Below are 21,327 nucleotides of genomic sequence, written 5' to 3'. Positions count from 1 at the left end.
ACGTGTATGCATATGGAAACTTGTAAAAAAAAAAAAAAAAAAACATTTGTTATGATCAAAAAATCAAAAAATGAAGATAAAAACATAAAACATTATCTCTTTTTTAAAATTATCTTCGTTGTACATCATCATTTTCTTTATCATTATCATGGACACCAGAAATCAAGCATGAGAGAAGAAAACAAAACATCTGTAATCTCCAAAAAAATAAAAACAAAAGACAAAAAAGTTAAATAAACAGTATAGAAAGAGTTGAGCAGTCTAACATAATTATTTACAGCTTTTCAACTTCTCAACAACTTGTTCAACTCATCATTTGTCATTCATCATGTTCACCAGACCAAAGGAAGCCACAATATTCACTGTCAGCAGCTGCTTTAGTCTGTTTGAACAACAAAGTCAGTTATATAAAAAAACAACAAACATTAAAAATAAAACATAAAAAACAAAACAAATATGTTTGGGAAGTTTTTCATTCTGCTGAATTAGACTGAAGACTTATAATTTTCTAGGTAACATTAATGGTTCAACCAAGCTGATCATTTTTTCGAACAGTATTGATCTTGAATTTAACTGATTGAATTTCACTGATTTGATCTGCTGAATGCTCTAACATGTTTAGTCCTCATGTCTCTTTTGCTCCTCTCCGATGATCATTTTTGTTTGAAAAAAACATGTTTCAAATTTGGTTTTGTTTAAAGACATTTGTACGTTGTTCACTTCATGTTGAAGGCATCTTTTAACCCCTTCAATGCTTTTTCCTTTGTGATTCTCCTCCAGGCCTCTGGAACATCAGCTGGCTTGGACTTGCATTCTTGAGCAAATCTGTAATTGTATTTTACCAGTACAAACTTCCAGTAGTCAGATGCCTCCATGCTGGGATCTGGAGGAATGTGCCAGTCTTGATAGTACTTGGTGTAGTCTTTGTAAGGATGAAACTCTCTTTTAGTTTTTGGGTTTCTAAATGCACGTTCACTGTGCACATCAGTTGTACACAGTGTTTCAACCAGCTTCTTAGTGTCTTTATACCTGAAGTTACCAAGACCTTGTGGCCGATGAACAGCTGCATGATGCTGCTTGTGATCTTTGCCTCCAGCCTCACAGGGAACTTTACAAAATGGACATTGTTTTTCACAACCAAACACTCGCTTGAAAAGTTCATCCTGTGGTTTGATTGGAAGTTTGTCCAGAGTCTCAGTGATGTTTTCAGACTTTGAGAATTCCTCGTGAAGCTGTTCTTTCAAGTCTTTTATTGACATTTTGAGGCTGTTGATAAATGGATGACATGTGCTTTGAATTTGAAACAAGGCGGTTTTTTCAGCCTCCACTGAAATTGAGATGTCTTTAATCAAATACTTCCGCATGTTGCTGATGAGCTCTGTGATGCTTTCATTGTTGTCTGGCAGTTGAACACCATCTGGTCCTTTTGTGGCCTGCTCTAAGGCTGCTGTGATTTTGTGAACTATCACCTTCAGATTCTTTTGTTTCAGTTTGCACAAAGTTTTGTTCTTTGACATTTGTTGCTGGATTTGCTGAAATATCCAATCTTTAACATATATTTCATACTTATAAATGTACTTGACAAAACTGTCAAAGTCATCCTTTTGCAGCAACTCTTTCTGAATGTTGTACTGGAAAAAGGAGCGGGAACTGAACTCTGCTGAATGACAAGCTGTCGAAATTTCATCCACTATGTTTATTCCCAGAGATCTATTGATGTACTCTTCCACAGCAGGTTTGATACAAAACTGGACAAAATGCTTTGCTTTGCGCTGACAATCATCTCTCTCTTTGTATAAATCAAGAAAATCTGACAAGTACTGATTCTTGTACTTCTGCAGCTGAATTTGAGGATCATTATCTGACAAGAACTTTTGGTGCATTTTGAGGAATTCCCTTGAGGCAATGCCACATATGTGAAGTTTCAGGTCAACCTCAAACTGTGTATTTGTTTTGTGATGCTTGTAACTTTGATCAAGGTATTCATCCATTTTTTCAAGAAGCTCCCTTATAAAAGAGTCGTGGTAATCTGTGTTTTCCTTTGCTTTATCAAACACAAACCGTGTGCAAGACTCAATGACACTGTCAGCAAACTTTTGCAGTTTTGCATCTCCCTTCCACAGATATCCAGCCTTCTTCATCCAGGAGTCTGTGTGTTCATGTTTGGTTTTAAATGGATCCTTCTCAATCTCCTTTAGGTTTTTAATCTTTTGGAATTTCTCATTAACTTTCCGGTTTGTGAAATTTTTTCTCAACTGATTCAGGACACTTGCTGCGATATCTTGCTCTTTCAGGCCAGACACATTTTTAGTGGCTTCAGTCCACATCTTTTCAAACTTCTGTTTCAGCTGTTCATCAGACAGTTTATCAGAGTTTTTACAGGCACTCAGGAGCTTCATGACCTCGTCTTCAACCCCGCCTCTGTATTTCTTCTGAATGTCTTGAACATTTTTTGAACTTTTTTTCAGCTCAAGGACATAATCCAATTTATTGTTCACAGATTGTTTGATTTCCTTTGCGAGACTACTGATGCTTTTGAAAAAGTCAGTTTTGTATTTTTCTATCAGATTTACATTCTGGTCTTTCTTTTTGTAGTAGTTTGTAAGTTTCTCCTTCATTTGTCTTGCTTCAGTTGCTATTTTTTCTGACACCTCTGATTTTTTTGATTCAACCAAAATGCTCCAAGTTTGAATATCAACTTCATTGTCAGAATTTAAGATTTCCAACTCTGCTTCTTTTTGCCAGGAGAGGATTTCTTTTCTGAACTGCCATTCCCATTGACTGAATTCTTTGCAAAGGTTGTCGTAGGCACGAGCCACAAGAGTGTTTCTGAAACTAAAGATGAAGTTCTCATATTTCACTGCTTTCCAGAGACTTTTTATCCATTCTAGAAACTCTGGGATCTGTGAGACTTTAATGCTTTGGTCTGCTTTCACTGTCTCCAAAATGTTTTTCTTGAAATCTGCTACAGCTTCACTGTAACCTGTGTTCACTGGTGCCATCGGAGGGGTTCCATGCCAGAGTCCTGGGATGTTCCAGTGGTTTTTGACCATGTCATAGTCCAGCACATCTGTGAAAGCTTTAATAGAAAGCTTCTTTTCCATTTCAGCGGCAATTTGTGTCATTTCATTGAGCTGGTCCAAGAGCTTCTTTCTATCTGTTATGGTCTTTTCATGAGCTGAAACTCCAGAAACATTTTGATGCACAAAATGACAAACTGGCTTTTTACCAATTTCCTTCATTCTCAAGAAGGCGTGAACTGCAATTTGCAGGACATCTCTCATTTCTGTTGCATTTTCCATTGCGACGTTGATAATGGTGACATCACTTAAACCAATCACAAAGGTTGCCATCTGGTTGTCATGCTCATAACTTTCCTCTAGTTCTGCCAAATCAGGAGATTTTAGACCTTCTGTGTCAATGAGAACTATAAATTCATAATTCAACTCATCTTTCATATCCTCTCCAACTTTGAGGAAAAGCATATAAGCTCCTCTTGTGCATCTGCCGCTGCTGACAGGAAACTGCACACCAAACATGGTGTTGAGGAGTGTTGACTTCCCTGAACTTTGAACACCCAGCACAGTCAGTACTAACAGTCTGCTCTTCCCTCCAACCTTCTTGTGAAGCTCCGTCAGCACATCTGTCACCCATCTCTCTGGGATGTTGGAAGCATCTCCATCCAAGAGCTCTAAAGGATATCCATCCAACAGCATTTCAGCTGCCAAACCAGGGAGACGAGATATTTCATCAGCAGTGTTTCTTAAGCCATCAATTGAGAACTCATAGATGAGTCCCATCTCTCTAATGTAATGCTCTACTCCTAAAGAACTCTCCATCAAAGCCTGATCTATCTCTGAAATGACATTTTTATCTTTCTTCTTGCATTGCTCTTTGAATTTGTTGCACAGCTCAGACAGTTTGCTCCGTGAATGTGTGTTGAACTTGAGTTTCATCCATTTAAGAAAAAAATCTCTTTCTTCTTTGTCACTTGTGGATAAAGTTTTAATAAAACTCTTCATTCCTTTGGACAGTTTTTGTTTGCTTTGTTCCTCTATAATTTTTTGTTTTTCTTCCTGTAGCTGGGATTTATACTCTTCAAGGCTTGAGTCACCAGATTTCAATCTACACTCCTCCTTCTCTAACTGTGATAATCTTTTCCACTTATCTCCCTGAAAAGGAAGTTGTTGTTTCTTGTAGTCTGGTATACTTTTCCCCTCAATGTCAAGCATGATCTCCTCAACTGCTTTCTTTTGTTTTTCACTTGTGTTTTCATCCACAGATAGACCAGGTTCAACAGCTTTTCCAACCATATTTTCAATGATAACTGTGTTTGCTTTATTTGTCAGCGATTCCTTGATGGACTCACAAAGTTTCTCTGAAAACTCTGCAACATTTACCTTTGAGTCTTTGATTTCCACACTGCTGTTTGGTAGCTCTAACTCATTCAGTGTTGTCTTGACAGACATCATGTCCTCTCTAGAGTTGTCTTTGCGATTAACAACAAAGAAGAGTTTGGATTTCACATCTTGAAGAGAAGTCAGAATCTTGTGCTCATTGTCTTCAACTTTGTCCAGGAACACAAAGGTCGCAGTTGACACTTGAAAAAGAAAATTGAATTGTTTGAGTGACTCACAAATGTCTCCTCTCAAATTGGCAAAGGCAACTGGTTCTGGAAATATGTCAAGATTTTCTCTGCCACAGGGAAGGTACCAGCAAACCTCGACCAAACCGTTGGCTATTTCTCTTTTAAATGCTCCTCCTTTCATATCTCTGTGTATGAAGATGTTGTGATTCTGTTGGCCACGGCTGAGAACATGATTCAAAACCTGTGACTTGGACAAACTACAATTTTTCAGCCTCACAAAGGTAAAGAATGGTATATTTGCTTGGACAATGTTGTTTTCAACAAACCCTCTTGATCCAGATAAATCATGTGGACGCCACTCTTTGACGACGTCTCTCAGAGCCCACAGCATCAGGGAACACTGACTGTTATCACCACGAGGCAACAGCAGTGGGACAGAAAACTGGCACATTGTCATCTTGAGGGCCATTTCCTGTTGCAAGAAGCTATCAGCACAAAGAAAGAGTGCGACTATGAGGTCGAGAGGGTTAACCTTGTTGTCTGCAGAGTCATCTGCAGTGATCAGGTCAAAGTCAAACGGATCACTGTTTTTGTCCTTCTTGTTGTCAACATAATTTTTTGATAGTTGTGTACAGTTTCTGCATTCTGCATTGATTTGAAAGAGTTTCCTGAGAAAGCACCATGGTATTTTCTCCAGTGATTCAACAGTTTCATCATAAATGCTGTTTTTGTTGATTTCCAGAAGAGACTGAAGAGTGAGCTTGTTGGGATAAAATTTCTTCAGTCCAAGTTTGGAGAGAAAGTTGAAAAGGACTATGAAAGAGAAAAAATGATCAACATTTCCATCATTATCATGAGTGAAACTGACCTTCAACACTGGATCAAAACAATAAAGAGGGGCCTCACATATTTTCCCTGAATTTGTTAGTCTAAAACTATGTGAACAGTTTTCATTGGAACTACCTCTCAGCGGCCCCACAGAACCTCACTCACTCTGAAACTTTCTGTTTTCAAACCTGAAACATATATCTAGACACTTGAAATGCTTTTGTGCCCTCTGGACATAAGCCCTCTAAGGTTTTATTACAGAATTTCAGAGGAAAAGTCAACATAGTGTCTAAATAATCACACCCTGTCATTCTTACGCACCAAATTTTCCTGTGTATTTTCACTTTATCACATTCTTAGGGCCTTTACACACCGGGGGCATTACGAATAAACAACATGAAAATGCAAAATACTCGGCTGCAAATATTTCGCATTAAAACTGTTCACACTGGCAGCAATACAAATTTGAAACAGAAACAAACAGAAACACAAATTTGCGACAGCTGATTTTGCTGTCAGTCAGTCTGGTGAAGGCAGTTTGTCTGGGCGCTGTCGTCTCAGCCCCTCAGGAGTGTCTTTGTCCACAGAAGTGGACAGAGACACTGAACACAGGTCAGAGTCAGTGTGGATTGAATTGATATAACGCTCTCCTGTTCTTTTGTCGAGTGAAGAGACGAAGGACAAGATCATCATAACTGGATGATGTTGACAGATCACAGATAATATTCGTGTTCTGTGTGAAAGTACTCATGGCAAAAACAGTCCGAAAAAACATATTAACGTGCGAATTAATCACACACAAAAAAACACCCCCATTGTGTAAAGGCCCTTACTGTGAAATATTCTAGATGAAAAACATAGTTTGTCATTTTTGGATTTTATTTGATTTTTAATGAGGGAATAAGAGAGAAGGATTTTCTTAGATGTCAGAATTTTTTTTTCTAAAGTCAGATTCATTGTTGATTCAGAGGAGCAATGGATGATAAGTAAAGGATCTGGTGCTAGATTAGAAGCCATGGCTTTAGAGATCATATCAAAATTGCCAGACTAAAAGGATTGAATTTTAGTGCATATGAAAACACTGTAAGTTAAGGTTGCTTCAGTGAGCTGGTATCATCCAGAGACATACCTGGATAGATTTTGTGTAATTTTATTTCAGAGAAGTGGAGTCTATGTAGTATCTTAAATTGAATTTGACAAGCATTGTTTGAGATTATGTCTATGTATTGAAGCCCTCCCTCCCATATATCATGAGGAACAGTGGCACCAAATTCTTCTCCCTATTTCAATCTAAAGCTATGAAAAAGGGGAATCCTATGTTAGCGGGAGATCATACAGATAGGAGAGAGTTTTTGCAAGTAGGTGCACTTTTAAGACAATAATCTGTAACTGAATATGTTTCAGTCTCAAAGGCTGTTAAGTCTGAGGTGCTTCTCAAGTAAACTCAACTTTGCAGCTGTTGCCTTTTTTCTCAACTCAATCTCAACGCTATTATTATGTTATGTTTCATTTCAAAAACTACTGATTAACACAGGAGCCAGTTTTACCACGGTACTTTCAGTAGATCCTTATCTCTTTCAGCTGGCATCTCTGTGGCATGCTTTAAAGGACCACAGTGCCGATTTTCAACCTTATCTCTATCTATCCAAACAGGGCCGGACGGGGAAAATCATTCAGGCCGGGAAATATAGCGTGAAATATAGCCCAGTCGGACCACTTTTTAAGTGGGGGGTTCTGTGGGTCCCCCACAAGAAAAAATTTAGTTACAAAGACTTGATTTCCTGCATTCTGATGCATGTGCCTGCTTTGTACAATGTACTGTTATGAACCACAAATAAAACCAAAGGTACATGTCATTGAGGAAGACTACACTACTACTACTACTGGGGCACCAATGCTACTCTCTCCACCTTCAAAGAGTAAAAAAGCAAGAGCACAGCACACCATATCTTTTAATGTACCAATATAATACAGTTAACAACTCTCTCCACCTATTCACATATACACAGTTACCCATCAAAGGTTAAAACCAACCTTTAACCAACACAAACATTAAGTAACATAGATATTTAAGTTTCAGCAAATAACAGTAGCCTGAATAGTGTGACAAAAGACGTGTGACTCACTGACTGAAATTTTCACCAAAACGGATGAATTTTCAAATAATATTGATCACATTAACTAGACTAGATTATGAAAATTATGCAATCAATGATTTTGAGGAAATTAGTGAGGGAACAACCACTTTTATTATTGATTGTCAAGTTTCTTAGCTGCTTTAACATTGACAAGGGATGATGATGATGCATCAGTAACATTAGCTACGTTAACTAGGTAGCAAATGTTAGCTAGCTAGCATGTTTATTTACTGACTAACCTGGCTGCTGTGGTCCTGTACATGCAAACATTTGATCAATTTTGCTGCATTTAGCGGCGTCTCCTGCAAGCACCTTTCTTTTTCCTCCTTTTTCCTTTTTCCTAAGTCATTTAGCTGCAATAAATGCACCTGCTGCACGAAATGTGTAACTGCCAACTACTCTCTCTACCATGGATGTAGAAAGAGAACGGACCATTTAGCAGGCCAGGCCAGCAGGAAAAGTCCCGCTGCTCCCAATTGCCAGTTTGGGCCTGGTCTGTGGTCTATTGTGCATCTGTTTTGGAGATGCTTGACATGAAAAAGTTTGAGATTGCCTGGTTTTTCAAAATCCCAAGAGTGCTGGATTTTTCTAGCCTCCATTTATGTCCTCTGGGAAGCAGAGCAAAATTATGTCATGTCCTTTCTTTCTATTTGGAAATCTCAGAATTTGTAAATTAGAACCCATGATTCGAAAGCTGAAATGAAAAGTTAGTTAAATGAAATTCTGAATGAATGTTTTACAAATTTCTGCTTTGATTCTGTCATAAATTAAATAAGTAAGTCAATAGTTATAATAGTATGCATATTTATAATATTTTTTTTATCATTAAACATAGATCATTTTGGTAGAGGCATTAATTATATGACAATATTTACTTTTGTACTTTTGCACTTCTTAAGTGGTGTCATCAAGTTCTTTTATAATATGGTAGTCGCCTTCAGTCCAAAATGGCATCTGGTGTAGCTCAGCTGCTGTGTGCTGATGTTGCAATGGAACGACCAATTAGCTTTCACTTCTTATCAATGTAAGATCTTTGACTGCTCATTCAAACAATTTCACACTCAACACTGCACTTCACTTCTTTATACTCATCAACAGTAGGAGCTGTGTTTACTGGAATCTGGGACCTTTTTCCAATCATGTACATCTATATATATATCTATATATCTATATTAGGGGGCAGTAAACATACAGATATCTTGATAACAACAACAACAACAACAACAACAATAATGATAATAATAATAATAATAATAATATAAGCTCTGCAAATCTCCAGAGACTGACCTTCAGTGACCGACTATCAGCTGTCAGTCAGAGCGATACAGGAACACAAGCACACTGTGTATCTCTCATATCACTGCAGCCCATCTGGTGAGAATGACTCAGGAGATGAACAGTGAGCTTGTATTCCTGACTAGCAGGGCTATGGAGCTCTGGAGGCCATGCAAACCAGTCAGAAATGCGACAAGAAATTCAAAAATATCCAACTGATTTCATACAAATAACTTTTCAGCTGTTCAAAAGCCTTTCGTTGATCCATCAGCAACTTATAAGTATATATTTCAAATTCAGAATTTGCTTACCTGGTTGCTGCTTGTGAAGAAAAGCATGGCCAAAATCCTGAGCAATGATCTGGAATGAGTAGAGAATAAATGCTCTATAACTGAACACAATCTGCTTTATGTAAATTCAGGCTGTATCAAAGACAACTAACTGCTCTCCACCTGTGGTGTGAGGAACTTCTGTGTCCTACAGGAGAGAAAAGGTTCTTCCAGTATGCTGCTGACTGAGGGCCTCTCTGTGGGGTCAGGTTTCAACAGCTGTTCCAAGAGAGAACGCAGTTCTTGGGAGTAATGATCAGACACTGGATGGTATGAGCCCCTTGTGATCTTCAAATATACATCCTCCTCATCACCAGCCTCAAACTGAGAGGAAACACATTTAGGACACAGTTATAACCACTACAGAAAAAAATGAAGAAAGGAAAGATGACCCATTCTTGTTTGTCAACCATTAGAAATACAGAGAAGAAATCTAAATCAGTATGTGAGAGAACATTGCAATGCTGTGTAAGATACATTAAATCTACATGAATTAGTAAACAGCTCACACACAGAATACTTACTGCGGGCTTAAGATTGCACATTTCATACAGGACACAGCCGAGGGCCCAAATATCACTGCAGAGGGAGAGAAAGTCAGAGGAGAGAACAAACAAATAGACAAACTGGGATCAGTTCTGAGGGTAGATTTATATTTATTCAATAACAGTCACTTGCAAGCTGGAAAAAAAAGGACTTTACTGCAGAGAAAACTATAAATTGGACATTAAGATTGAGGTTTAAGTTTATTGACAACACTCCAATATATTTTAAAACACAACATGTCAGACTTTATCAGTTATTGAACGATAAAGTCCTAGAGTTATTTCCATTTTTGTCCCTGAGTTTCTACTTAATTTACTTCATTCAGTTAACTAAATCAGGATCAGGTTACATGCATACTTAAAATAGTTAAAGAGGAAATCAATACTACAGTAACTTCCTGTTGTAGATATAAACAAGCAGGTTCGCTCAGTAAAGAGGAGACATGATACCTTGATATCTCCCAGAAACCTTCACCTAATCCTGCATGACTCACAGTCAGTTCAGTGGGGAGAGAACTTGTCCACTGGATTACTATTAAATATTAATTTACACCATAAATGAGACAAACACAATGTAGAGCATCAAGTTAGTACCTTTTGTTGTTGTATGGTTTGTTTTTCCAGATCTCTGGTGAAAGGTAAAGTGGTGTTCCTATGCGTGTTGTTGCCAGTTCTTCAGTGCTGGAAATAAGAAGAGAATACAAAGCAGACTGTATTATGCTTTACTATTTCCATTTTAATCTTGGCTTTATAGAGATCTACAGATTCATTCAGATGACATTTTACAAACCTGTTCAGCACCCTTGAAACTCCAAAGTCCCCAAGCTGTACAGTCCCATCTTTTGTCAAAAATATGTTCTATACAGACATCATGAAAAGACATGTGCATATCATGAGTTTATAAAATACAAATAAAAAATGCATCATCACTGAGGCAAGATCATGTGGTGCATGAAGCAATACCTGTGGTTTAATGTCCCTGTGGAGGATTTTTCCATCGTGGACATGCTTTAGTGCCAGACAAATCTGCACAAACCAGTCCAGGATCTACGAAAGGCAGAGAAACATAAAGACACACTTAAGAGTATCAACTTGCACTATATACATCATTTGTAATTCTAATGACAGAAAAAGCCAAAAAAAAATAAATAATAAAATAAAAACATTAAAGAGTCTAAATACATGTTAAAGACATATACAGTGAAGAGGAATAGTGAGTGTTATATGATGAATTCTATCCACATGTTGAACAGTTTCACCCTAAAGATTATCAGGTTTATCTTCAACATTCATGATTGTCTTGAAGAGTTAGTAGCTTACTTGATCTTCTGAGAAAAGTTCTCCTCTCTGAGATTTGATCTTCTCTAAGAGGTCTCCTCCCTCACAGTAGTCCATCACAATACACAGACAGCCCTCCTCTAAAAAGATTTTTATACAGCATAAGGAACATGCATGAAAACACGTGTATGCATCAGGATATCATTGCAGTAGATGATCTCTGTGATTCTTTGAGGTTACAGCTGAGATCTTGGATCATTTATACCTTCAAAAGACTCTTTATACTGGACAATGTTGGGATGACTCATCTTGGCGAGGACTTCAACTTCTTTTTGAACGTTCTGCCTCTTTTCAGGGGACATCTGTCAAAGTGAGAGGGACAGATAATGTGAAAGAGCAACGTAGGAAAGAGGAGCTCAAATAAACACTGATACTGTGGAATATTATACAAAGGGTTCTTACTCTAGATATGCCATATATCTCCTTGATGACATATTGGTGTCCATCCTCTTTGGATTTGACAAGGTTGGCCGTTCCAAATCCACCTTTCCCAATTCTCTCCACCAGTTCATACTTCTCCATGTTAGTGGAATGACTGCCACCTCATGCTGGTTCTGCAGAGAGACAAACACAGCTGATTACAGACAAATGCACTGAATTTATCTATAGTAAAGTTACAATGAATAACAAGCTCTGAGTTACATATTTAAAGCTGCACTAATTGATATTTCTATTTTAACAGTGAATCACATCACTCTGTGCAATGTGAAAAGGGTCATTTATTGTGCAGGTTTATTTATCACTTATCATACAGGGGACATATTAATACTTTTTGTGATTTTCTGTTATGGTGTCTGATGTCTTTATTAAACATGGTAAAAGTACAAAAACATGAGGAGTAATGTACTGTATGTCCACATGTGTCCTGACCTTTGACATGAAACATGTATTTTCTACATGAAGCTGTTATGTATATGACCAGCATCCATATGGGCAGGCTGCCCTCCATCAGGCCATGGATAAAACATATTATGACAACTTTGTATTTGCTGTTGTGTGACTGATGTTTGACTTGAATGAATAAGAAGGAGACCTGCAGAGGTAGGAGACCTAAAACTCTGGAGTATCTGTCTCTACAGTAAATAATCTGATGATGTTTGATGGTTATTTGTTTCTGCTTTGAAAACAAAACCACTGTGAAACTATCAGCAAATGAAGTTTTATTGCTCTTATTCACTCTCTTTGTTTTCTCATCCCTGTCTCTCATTCACTCTCTATCTCACTCGCCCACCATTCTCTCTTGTTCTCTCATGTGAGTAAACCCAGCTCGAGTTACTGTTCATCATATTTTCAGTGTTTTGGTTTATTCCCTGTAGTTTCAGGCTACAATACTCCCGTCATCAATTTATCACTTTATTTAGCTATTTCAGGTTTCTTAATTTCCTCCATGATCAGTGTGTCACAGGCAGTGCTGCTGCTGCAGCTGATCACTGTGCTGGTAAACGGGTCAAACTACAATAACTAACTTGTTTTTAAAACACCAGCAAGCCGCTGTTCCTTTCACCTCATGCAGTGTCTTTGTCTAATGTCTCTCACTCCACATCGATCTTTAACTGAGGCCTCACAGCATGAAAACCTCTGATATATTGTAAATTTTGCAGCATTAAAGGTCATTCCTTACTGAACTTTCAATTATTAAATTAAAGTGATCAAAATATCTAATAATATATGTTGGTGTGTTGTACACAAAGCTTTTAGCAGATGCAAAGCAGAAACAGTCCAGAACCCAACAGTAAACATTTTACACTGATATAAAACAGAGAAAAGCAGCATCATAACTACAGAAAAACTTTGACATTGTTGTTTGATAAATTAATTTAATGATTAATCAATTATCAAAGTTGTTGATGACAATAAATTAATTCTGGCGATTGACTAATCATTTAATCAATAATAATAATAACATTTACAGCACTAGTTTCACATCTCTGCATGTTCATCCACATTAAGAAACATTTACCAGTAAACCAACTCAATAAATAGAGAATGATGTGTAATAATCTGAAAGACTGTGAGACAAACTCACAAACCAGATGTTGTCTTAATTTCTTCACCTCAGCTCATGGATAAGTTACAGTTTTTCAAGTCTGACCTAAAACAACAGTCAGAAGCCCAAATGAATATTAACACGTTTCTCTTGCTGTAATCATTCCTCCTAAGTTCACAATATCTCTGCTCACCTGAATGTGTGACGGTGAGTCAGAGGACATTTTTCCATGTATTCCTCTGTCTCACTGCTTGTATATTTATTTACAATATATATATATATTATTTTATGAAATTGATTTTGGTACAGTACTACTCACTAGTTTGCTCAGCCACACTCCCTTCAGATTGTTCTATTATCTTTGGATCAGTGCAGTCTGAGCTGCCAGTAACTACTGCATCAGTCCAGTGATCATTCTCCAATCTGAAGGTGATCAAGACCCAGTTTAGAAACAGATGTGGAGAAAGAAGGTTCTCAGATCTTCTGTTGTTCACTGAGAGGAACATCACAACTGACCATAACGTGGTCATTAACATTAACAAACAAAAGAATTCTCCTTTGATTTGCAGCTGAAAACAGCTAATTCTCAAAATGTTAATAGTTCCATGTTTTTATTATCAGGGCTGGCTCTAGCCATTTTGTTGCTGTAGATGATATAAGGATTTGGTGCCCCGCCCGCCCCAACCATATTCTACCCAAATTACCTCACCACCCCCTAAACATGTTCAAAAACTCACCAAATTTGGCACACACATCAGGTCTGGTGAAAAATTTGATAAAATGTAAAAATTATCCCCCAAAGTGCCAAAATGTGCTCTATAACGCCACCTATGTATCTAAAATGCCCGCCACGGCCCATAGGAATGTCATGGAAAGATCGAACCAAAATTCAATTATTTGTCTCAACAAGACCTACAAATCATATGCCGACACCCCTGACCTAAATCCAACAGGAAGTCCACAATTCACCCATGAAAGTATGACTTTTTGCCAATTTTGGACCCCGAACAAACACTATCTCCTCCTAGGGTGTTAATGGTATCGGCTTCAAACTTAAACACATGACTTATCACATTGTGCTGAACAAAAGTTATTAAAAACTTTGTAATAACTCGAATGGTTTAGATTTTGTAGGCCCCAAAAGTTGGAGTGCCACATCGCACCTTACAATGTAAACCAATGGGGAGGCAATCTCTAGGCATGGACTTTGTGCCAAACTGAGGCATCTGATGTCTAAGCTATAAGTCAGACCACTTTCAAACCTGTATCAATGGATTTGTGATGAAAATTCCTACTACAATGTGATTTTTAATGTAAGATTTGGCCAAAGTCATGGGATTTATGAAGATATTTCCACAAGAAGACTGCTCTGAAATCCTGCTTTCAATCTGACAGGGGGAAGAGGGAAGAAAGGCTGGGGATGAGTGTGACAGTTGAATATAGCTCGGTTTTATAGGATACAGCAGAGAGGTCTATATACTTACAGTACATATTATACAAACTTTGTATGACGTTTGGGGTTATTAGAGCCTGAGCCCCAAAGGGGCGAAGACCCTCTTGTATCTGTTCTGTTTCTTTCTTTCTTTCTTTATTATCTCGCCACTTCAGACCTAAATTTGACCCCCTAAACATGTTCAGAAACTCACCAAATTTGGCACGCACAACGGGTCTGGTAAAAATTTGATAAAATGTAAAAATTATCCCCCAAAGTGCCAAAATGTGCTCTATAGTGCCACCTATGTCACTAAAATGGCCGCCACGGCCCACAGGAATGTTGTAGAGAGATCGAACCAAAACTCAATTATTTGTCTCATCAAGACCTACAAATCATCTGCCCATGCCCCTGACCTAAATCCAACAGGAAGTCCACAATATGCCCATCGAAGTACGACTTTGCTTTTTCTCCTCCTAGGGCGTTAATGGTATCGGTTTTAACCTTTACTACCTGATTTATGACACTGTTCTGATCAAAAGTTGTTAAAAACCTTGTAATAACTCGAACAGTTTAGATTTCGTAAGCCCTGAAAGTTGCAGTGCCACATCAAACCTTACAATATAAACCAATGTGGAGGCATGTGGGTTAAAAGTCTTTACTTTTCTTTCTTTACCTTTACTTTTCTAAAAATAAACTTGATGAAAATGAGGAAATTAATTTGTTTTACACACAAACTCATCAAGTGTTTTCAATTTACTAATTGAAATTCAAGTGAATGGGCCCAAAACTTGCATAATTTTGATGCCACAGGTGTGAGCAAGACAGACATGTCTCACCCTTCAGAAAATTCTCATCCTCACACCGTTGAGATTTGATGCTTCGCCATGACAGAGGAAGTTGCTATAACTTTATTGTAAATGCTCCAGTCTGCACCAAACTTTACATGTTTGATAAGTCTCCCGGCCTGAACACGTCTATATGACAATATTCCATCAGTGATGCAAACTGGCTGAATAGCGCCCCCCTATGAAATTGCAGCGAAACAGCCCCAGCAGCAGGCAAAACAGTGGACAAAGGAAGTGATGTTTATCTCCTTCTTGCACTGTCTGAAAACAGCCTGGGTCTGAAGACATCCACATGCCTGTGACAGAAGCCCTTTGACTGCGCTGGGGCTTGACGTGCATGGAGGCGCGAGGGCCCGTTCAACGCTGCTTGCAGCTTTAATTTGTTTTGTTCTACTATGCAGCTACATGTGTTTGCTTGTAACAGGCTAATATCTACTCATTAACTGTCCAGATGCACTCAGGAAATATCTGCAGAACCTCCAGCTGCTGGAGAAGTTACATCTGATCTCCCATCTCCACCACCCTCTGAAGCAGGACAGTTCAGCCAGTTATATGTGGTGTCCGTGTAATTAATAATACACTGCTATGTTCTCATTATTATTATTATTATTATTGAATGTTACAGTTACACCTTGTTATTAATTAAATGTTGTTCTTAGTCAAATTAAATAAAGTATATTTGCTCAGTGCTTCTTCATATGCAGTATAATGACACAAAAGACTTTGTGCAGTGGTGTAACAGTCTGGATGTTCTGGATGTTTGAATACAGCTGCAGGTCAACAACATCTAACATCATATCAAACACTCCAACTACCTGCAGTGAAACACAGCCTGCAGCAGGTGAGTTCTGTTCATTGTATGTTACAGCTGCAGTTATATAACTAACGTCAATATAGTCAAATCCAGACACACTTCTGCTATAATTATTTTAAATATTTACAATCAGTTATGGACATACATAACTCATCCTGTACATTTGGAATGTTTTGTCCACAAATGGATGCTAGGGAATCTATTTTATGTCAGTGCTTTGGCCAAACCTTTAACCATTTTCTAACCCTTCACAATGACAGAAAGCCATGGGAACAGCTTACACACACACATTTAATTTAGTTGATTTTCATTCATTCATTCTTTTTTTTCATTTTTATTATCTATTATTAAATGGTTTCTTACATACTTGCATAATCATGGTAACACTAATGCAATAAAATATATTGAATCATAAATATCATTTCCATGTGAGGAAAGGGAACATAGTTCATTTAAATACTAATCAATATTAGACTGCAACCATCTATATTTATTCAAGTTGTCTACAGGACACATTAAAGTTAGAGTGAATTTTTTCACTCATGTAATTGAACAGTTCTGGTCAACTGTTATCTATAATTAATGCTTCAGATGTGTTTATTGCCTGATGTGTTGTAATTTATGAATCATTTTGTGTTCTTACTAAAGGATTAATAACTATATTTGCATGTATGTTTAGATTTTCCTGCAGGTGAAGGAAGAACAGATACAACACACACTGCTACTCTACAGCCTGCAGACACCATCAACTGGAACAGATCCTGAAGTAAGTGAGTCCATCCAATAGATGCTGCTGACTGGCAGCCCTGTCTGACATGGTGAGGATGGAATTAGTTAACAGAGGCCATATCAGGTAAAATAAGACTACATTTCCAAAATGAGACCACCACTTTACAGAAAATTAGTGAATGGAGAGAAAATTAAGAGAAACTGGGTGGTATATTCCAAGAAGAAAATAGTCTTGCTTCTGCTACAAACTGTTCTAAAAAAAACACCAAACAAACAAAAAACTACAAACTAATCACTTAATCCATCCATGGACTCAATGACTGGAAAAATTGCAGTGAAAAACTCAAAACCCATGAGAACAGTCTAGAATATTCTAGACACATGACATCATGGAAGGAGTCATCTATCGAGTGTAATCTATGAGTAACCAAGTGCCAGTGCCTTATATGTTACTAACAGGTAGTTGGTCATATTTAACAATTTATGCATTCTTTGATATGTGATTTTTTTGTTTGAGAAGTAATTTTGATTTATGAAAATAAAAAATATATATTTTTGTCTTGAAACCATTGTGGTGTCTGATGTTTGTTGTCCACATTTTTACTATAGAATGAGTGATGACAAGGCAGCACTGGTGGGGTAATTTGGGTGGAATGTGGTTGGGGGGGGCACCAAATCCTTAACTCACCCAGGGCACCAAAATGGCTAGAACCAGCCCTGTAATAACTAACAAACTAAACATCATATACATTCACTGAACAAAGATTACGAAAATAAAATGCACATTTCTCACTAGAAATGTCATCAAAACGCATGTTAATGCCAAAACTATCCTAAAATGCATTTTCAGTGAGAATAAAAGAAATGTCAGCCATTTTGTTTGTTTCTGCAGACAGAAACTTGACAGTCATGTGACGTTGACGCAGGCCAATAGAAAAGAATAGGCAAAAAATACTAATAAATACCAATACATTTTGCACAGTGGACTAACGTAGGTATTATACATTTTGATGTGAGACTGGGTTGGCCTATCAGACTTTTGTGCCTCCTCAGTTACTTGGAAGAAAATGCTGCTTTCAGCGCCTTGATTGGTGGACCAGTTATAATTTTACAGAGGGCTGAGTGATTCCAACAGTATTTGAGGAGGAGGACAGGATGAAGATACTGATGTCTGTGTTCTTCTTTCTTTCTAAACTTCACCCAGTATTTTAACACCTGTTGGTTATGTTACCTTTAGATGCTGAAAATAATCTCAATCAAGCTGATGAACAAACATGAACCTCACAGCAGGAAGTTTTTAAGGTTTGTTGATTCACAAACAGTCTCAGCTCTCTGTATTCATGTTTAACCTGAAGTGTCCTTTAAGGAAATCTGATCACAGAACAGCAGCTCTGAACTTTAGAACGAAGAATCTGGAACGAAAGTCAAATATTAACAGACAGTATAAATCTTTATCAGTTGGATCATAAAGTCTGATGTGTGTCTTTTATTCCAACGAGGAAATAAAAAGTGCTGAGATGGCATTAAGGCAGTCTGTTGTTTCTAGGTGATATGTTTAATTTAGATTTTATTTTTTATTAGACTACAGTCTGTCATACATTTGTGCCTTTTAATACATATTCCGCTCCATAAAAATGTCACTTGCACTTGTTACGTGTTTTAGTAGTTATGCATTTTTAAATGTAAACCAGAGCTAATCATTTTTAGATCTCAATTCTGGATCACAAAGATTAAGGACACATTTTTGTTGAATTTTGTTATGTCTCCATTCACAGTATTTTTTATTTTATTTTATTCTTTTTAAATACATTTTTGCATAAAGAAAACTTTTAAGTCGTTTACATTAATCTACAGTTAGACACTGTTAACCCTTAGAGACCCGCCAAAAACCAATTTTTGTCTTTTTTAGGGGAGGGACAGGGGATCTTTAGGGGGAGATAGCAGGTCAACAGTATCTGCCACATAGAAGTGGTGAATATCATCTGAAAGCTGGGAACCTGAACATTAATCTGAGATGCAGTTCTGCACTGTGTGTCAAGGTTTTCTAGCCATAAATCTGTAACAAACATTTTGTTTTGGCAACTTTTGACATTTGGAGATTTCTGTAAAAACTGCATTTTTCAGTGATTGCATTGTGAGCATTTCTGTTCTGGAAATTGCTCAGAAACCCCTTATTGTCAATATATCTAGGAAAGCCATGCTTTCTCTGAATGCCCGAAGTTCCTTGTAAAGTTTCATGAGGCTGTGATTATCACAATAGGTCATTTTATACAGTGAGGTCAAGTTTGCTTGTTTTTTTTTTTTTAAATGGTCTCATTACAATGAAATGGCTACTACGGGAACTAACATCATTACACATGAATGCAATTGGGCTCATTTAATCAACAAGAGTCTCAGCTTTCCAGTCAAACTTAATTTATGCAATTCCAAGATTGTTTAGGGACACCATTTTTAGAATAGACAAAAATAACACATTTATACTGCATGCTTTTTGCCCAAAACCGCATGTGGGCATGTCTGTAAAGGGGAGAGTTGTGGATACTCCTAGAACCCATTTTCATTCAGATATCTTGAGGTGAGAGGTCAAGGGACTCCTTTGAAAATGGCCTAACTTTGGAACATTGTTTAGTTGCATTGCATTGGCATCAATGTAACTGGTACCAATGCCTCAGGTTGTCTAGTTTCATATGGTACCAGAATCTTCACTGTAGCATTAAAACTGAGGCTGCTACAGCCTTTGAAAGACAGTAATGATGGGTGATGACAAAGACGCCCCCACAGGTCTCTGAGGATTAACGTTGAGTTTAACTTATTAACTTTTAAAATAAATTGTGGTAGTAACCCTGTAAAAATACAGTAAAATGCTGGCGACCACAGCTGCCAGTATTTTTCTGGAATTTTACAGGAAAAATACAGTATTGAAATAATAATCAATTCAACGAAAATCTCCTAAAGATTAGTTGATGAAAAGCCAAAATGTGTGGCAGTACATTTCTGTAAAAATATATTTTTTTTAATTCAGTAATTTACATGTAATAAGGTTACATGTAGCTACAGTTAAGTTTTCCGTCAATTTTTTTTTCTTATTGTGATACACATTCATATTTGTTCTTAATCATTAATTAAGCTGAATGGATTTGGATACTGACTTTTGGCAATAAGATTAAAATACATGTTGACAGCAACAATATTAATTCTTAAAGCTGTGTACCTGACATCTCTTCTTCTGTGTCCATTTCTTATGATGTCTGATTCTGCATTCCTTTTCATAAACCTACAGTCAAAAGTAAATATTTATTTTTTACATTGCACCTATGAAAAAAATGTGTACCTCTAAATTAATTCAAATCAATCAGTGATATAAATCAACAAAAACTGCATTCTTTATTACTCTTTTATAAGATGGATACAGCAATCACTATGAGGCATTATTTTTCTGAAAACATGTCTGTGACAATTCTCAATTTATGCTGTTGACAACAGCAACACATTTTTGTAGAAAAGCAAAATGATCTTGGCATATCACTTACCGGACATCAGGCTACAGGAGGTTAAATATCTCTGTTCACTTGAATTGCAGCTTTAGATCCAAGCAGCAACAACTACGGCTTGAAACTGAAGCCAATGCGGAAGTCCCTTAAATTGCAATATCACTGACAGTCGCTAGGTGCTGGCTCAAAAAATCCCCTGCTCCAGTAAACTTCCATTCAGAAAGCATCAGTTTCTCTCATGAAATACTAAGTCAATAATTTTTTTAAGGAGTCATTATGGTCTTTATTTGGAAGGTAGTGGCTCCAACGACGATAAGCTGCAACTCTGGGCTTCAAACTGGCCACAGTGCAAACTATGCTATGTCCATCTTTATATACAGTGTATTGTTTAGCTCTGGTGGCTGTGATGACCTCACCAGCATTTATATTTATACTGGGATGATGCCACACCTCCTGATGGATAACTTGTTGAAGACATACGCTCATCAAACATCTTTACAGCTTGCTGCACCGTCTACAGGTCATGCCCCACTTATTCCAGGGCTTTACCAGTAGGGAGGAGTTATGGGATGGTGGGTGTGCCATATCTTCCACTCAGCTCTAGTCCATTGGAGTGGTGGAAGGACAATGGACATGTCTATCCACTTCCTGCTCCCCTGGTCAAAGCCCACTTATCTATTCCCTCCATGTCAGTTCCAAGTGAACGTGTCTTTTCAACTGCAGGAGACACTGTCAACTTCCACACGTCTTCGCTGCTGCCAGAAAATGTTGAATGTTTGGTTTTCCTTTAAAAAAAAAGTCTGTATGCTAGGAGGCTTGGCTGGGGATGAAATGTCTCCCGAATGTTACAGTTTTGACTGAAAGTAGTCTTATTCTTCCTGGATTCAGGAAACTTCTTGGTTGAGCTGATTGTTCCTGAGCAGTTTGGTTCATCCTCACTTTATTAATGATTTTATATTTCAATTTATTGGTCATATAGGAACTA

The 21,327-nt window shown here is 37.4% G+C and overlaps 1 protein-coding gene across 2 annotated transcripts in view; it reads right to left on the bottom strand.

Annotated features, from left to right (window-relative positions):
- The window catches only part of LOC122986667 (interferon-induced very large GTPase 1-like), a 90,169-nt gene that overhangs the window by 45,076 nt on the left and 23,766 nt on the right, over nt 1-21,327 (bottom strand). The window contains exons 9-10 of one of the 2 annotated variants that reach the window (XM_044357965.1): nt 9,141-9,189; nt 689-5,401 (exon numbers count right to left, since the gene is read on the bottom strand). In XM_044357965.1, coding sequence (XP_044213900.1) covers nt 717-5,401; nt 9,141-9,189 — 4,734 coding nt within the window. In that variant the 3' untranslated portion in view covers nt 689-716. Of the gene's footprint in view, nt 1-688; nt 5,402-9,140; nt 9,190-21,327 lie in introns of those variants that run through there. The other variant, XM_044357974.1, reaches the window with a different exon arrangement.

Source organism: Thunnus albacares, chromosome 1 (assembly GCF_914725855.1).
Source record: "Thunnus albacares chromosome 1, fThuAlb1.1, whole genome shotgun sequence".
Taxonomy (NCBI): domain Eukaryota; kingdom Metazoa; phylum Chordata; class Actinopteri; order Scombriformes; family Scombridae; genus Thunnus; species Thunnus albacares.
This window is presented reverse-complemented; position numbering and strand designations above follow the sequence as displayed.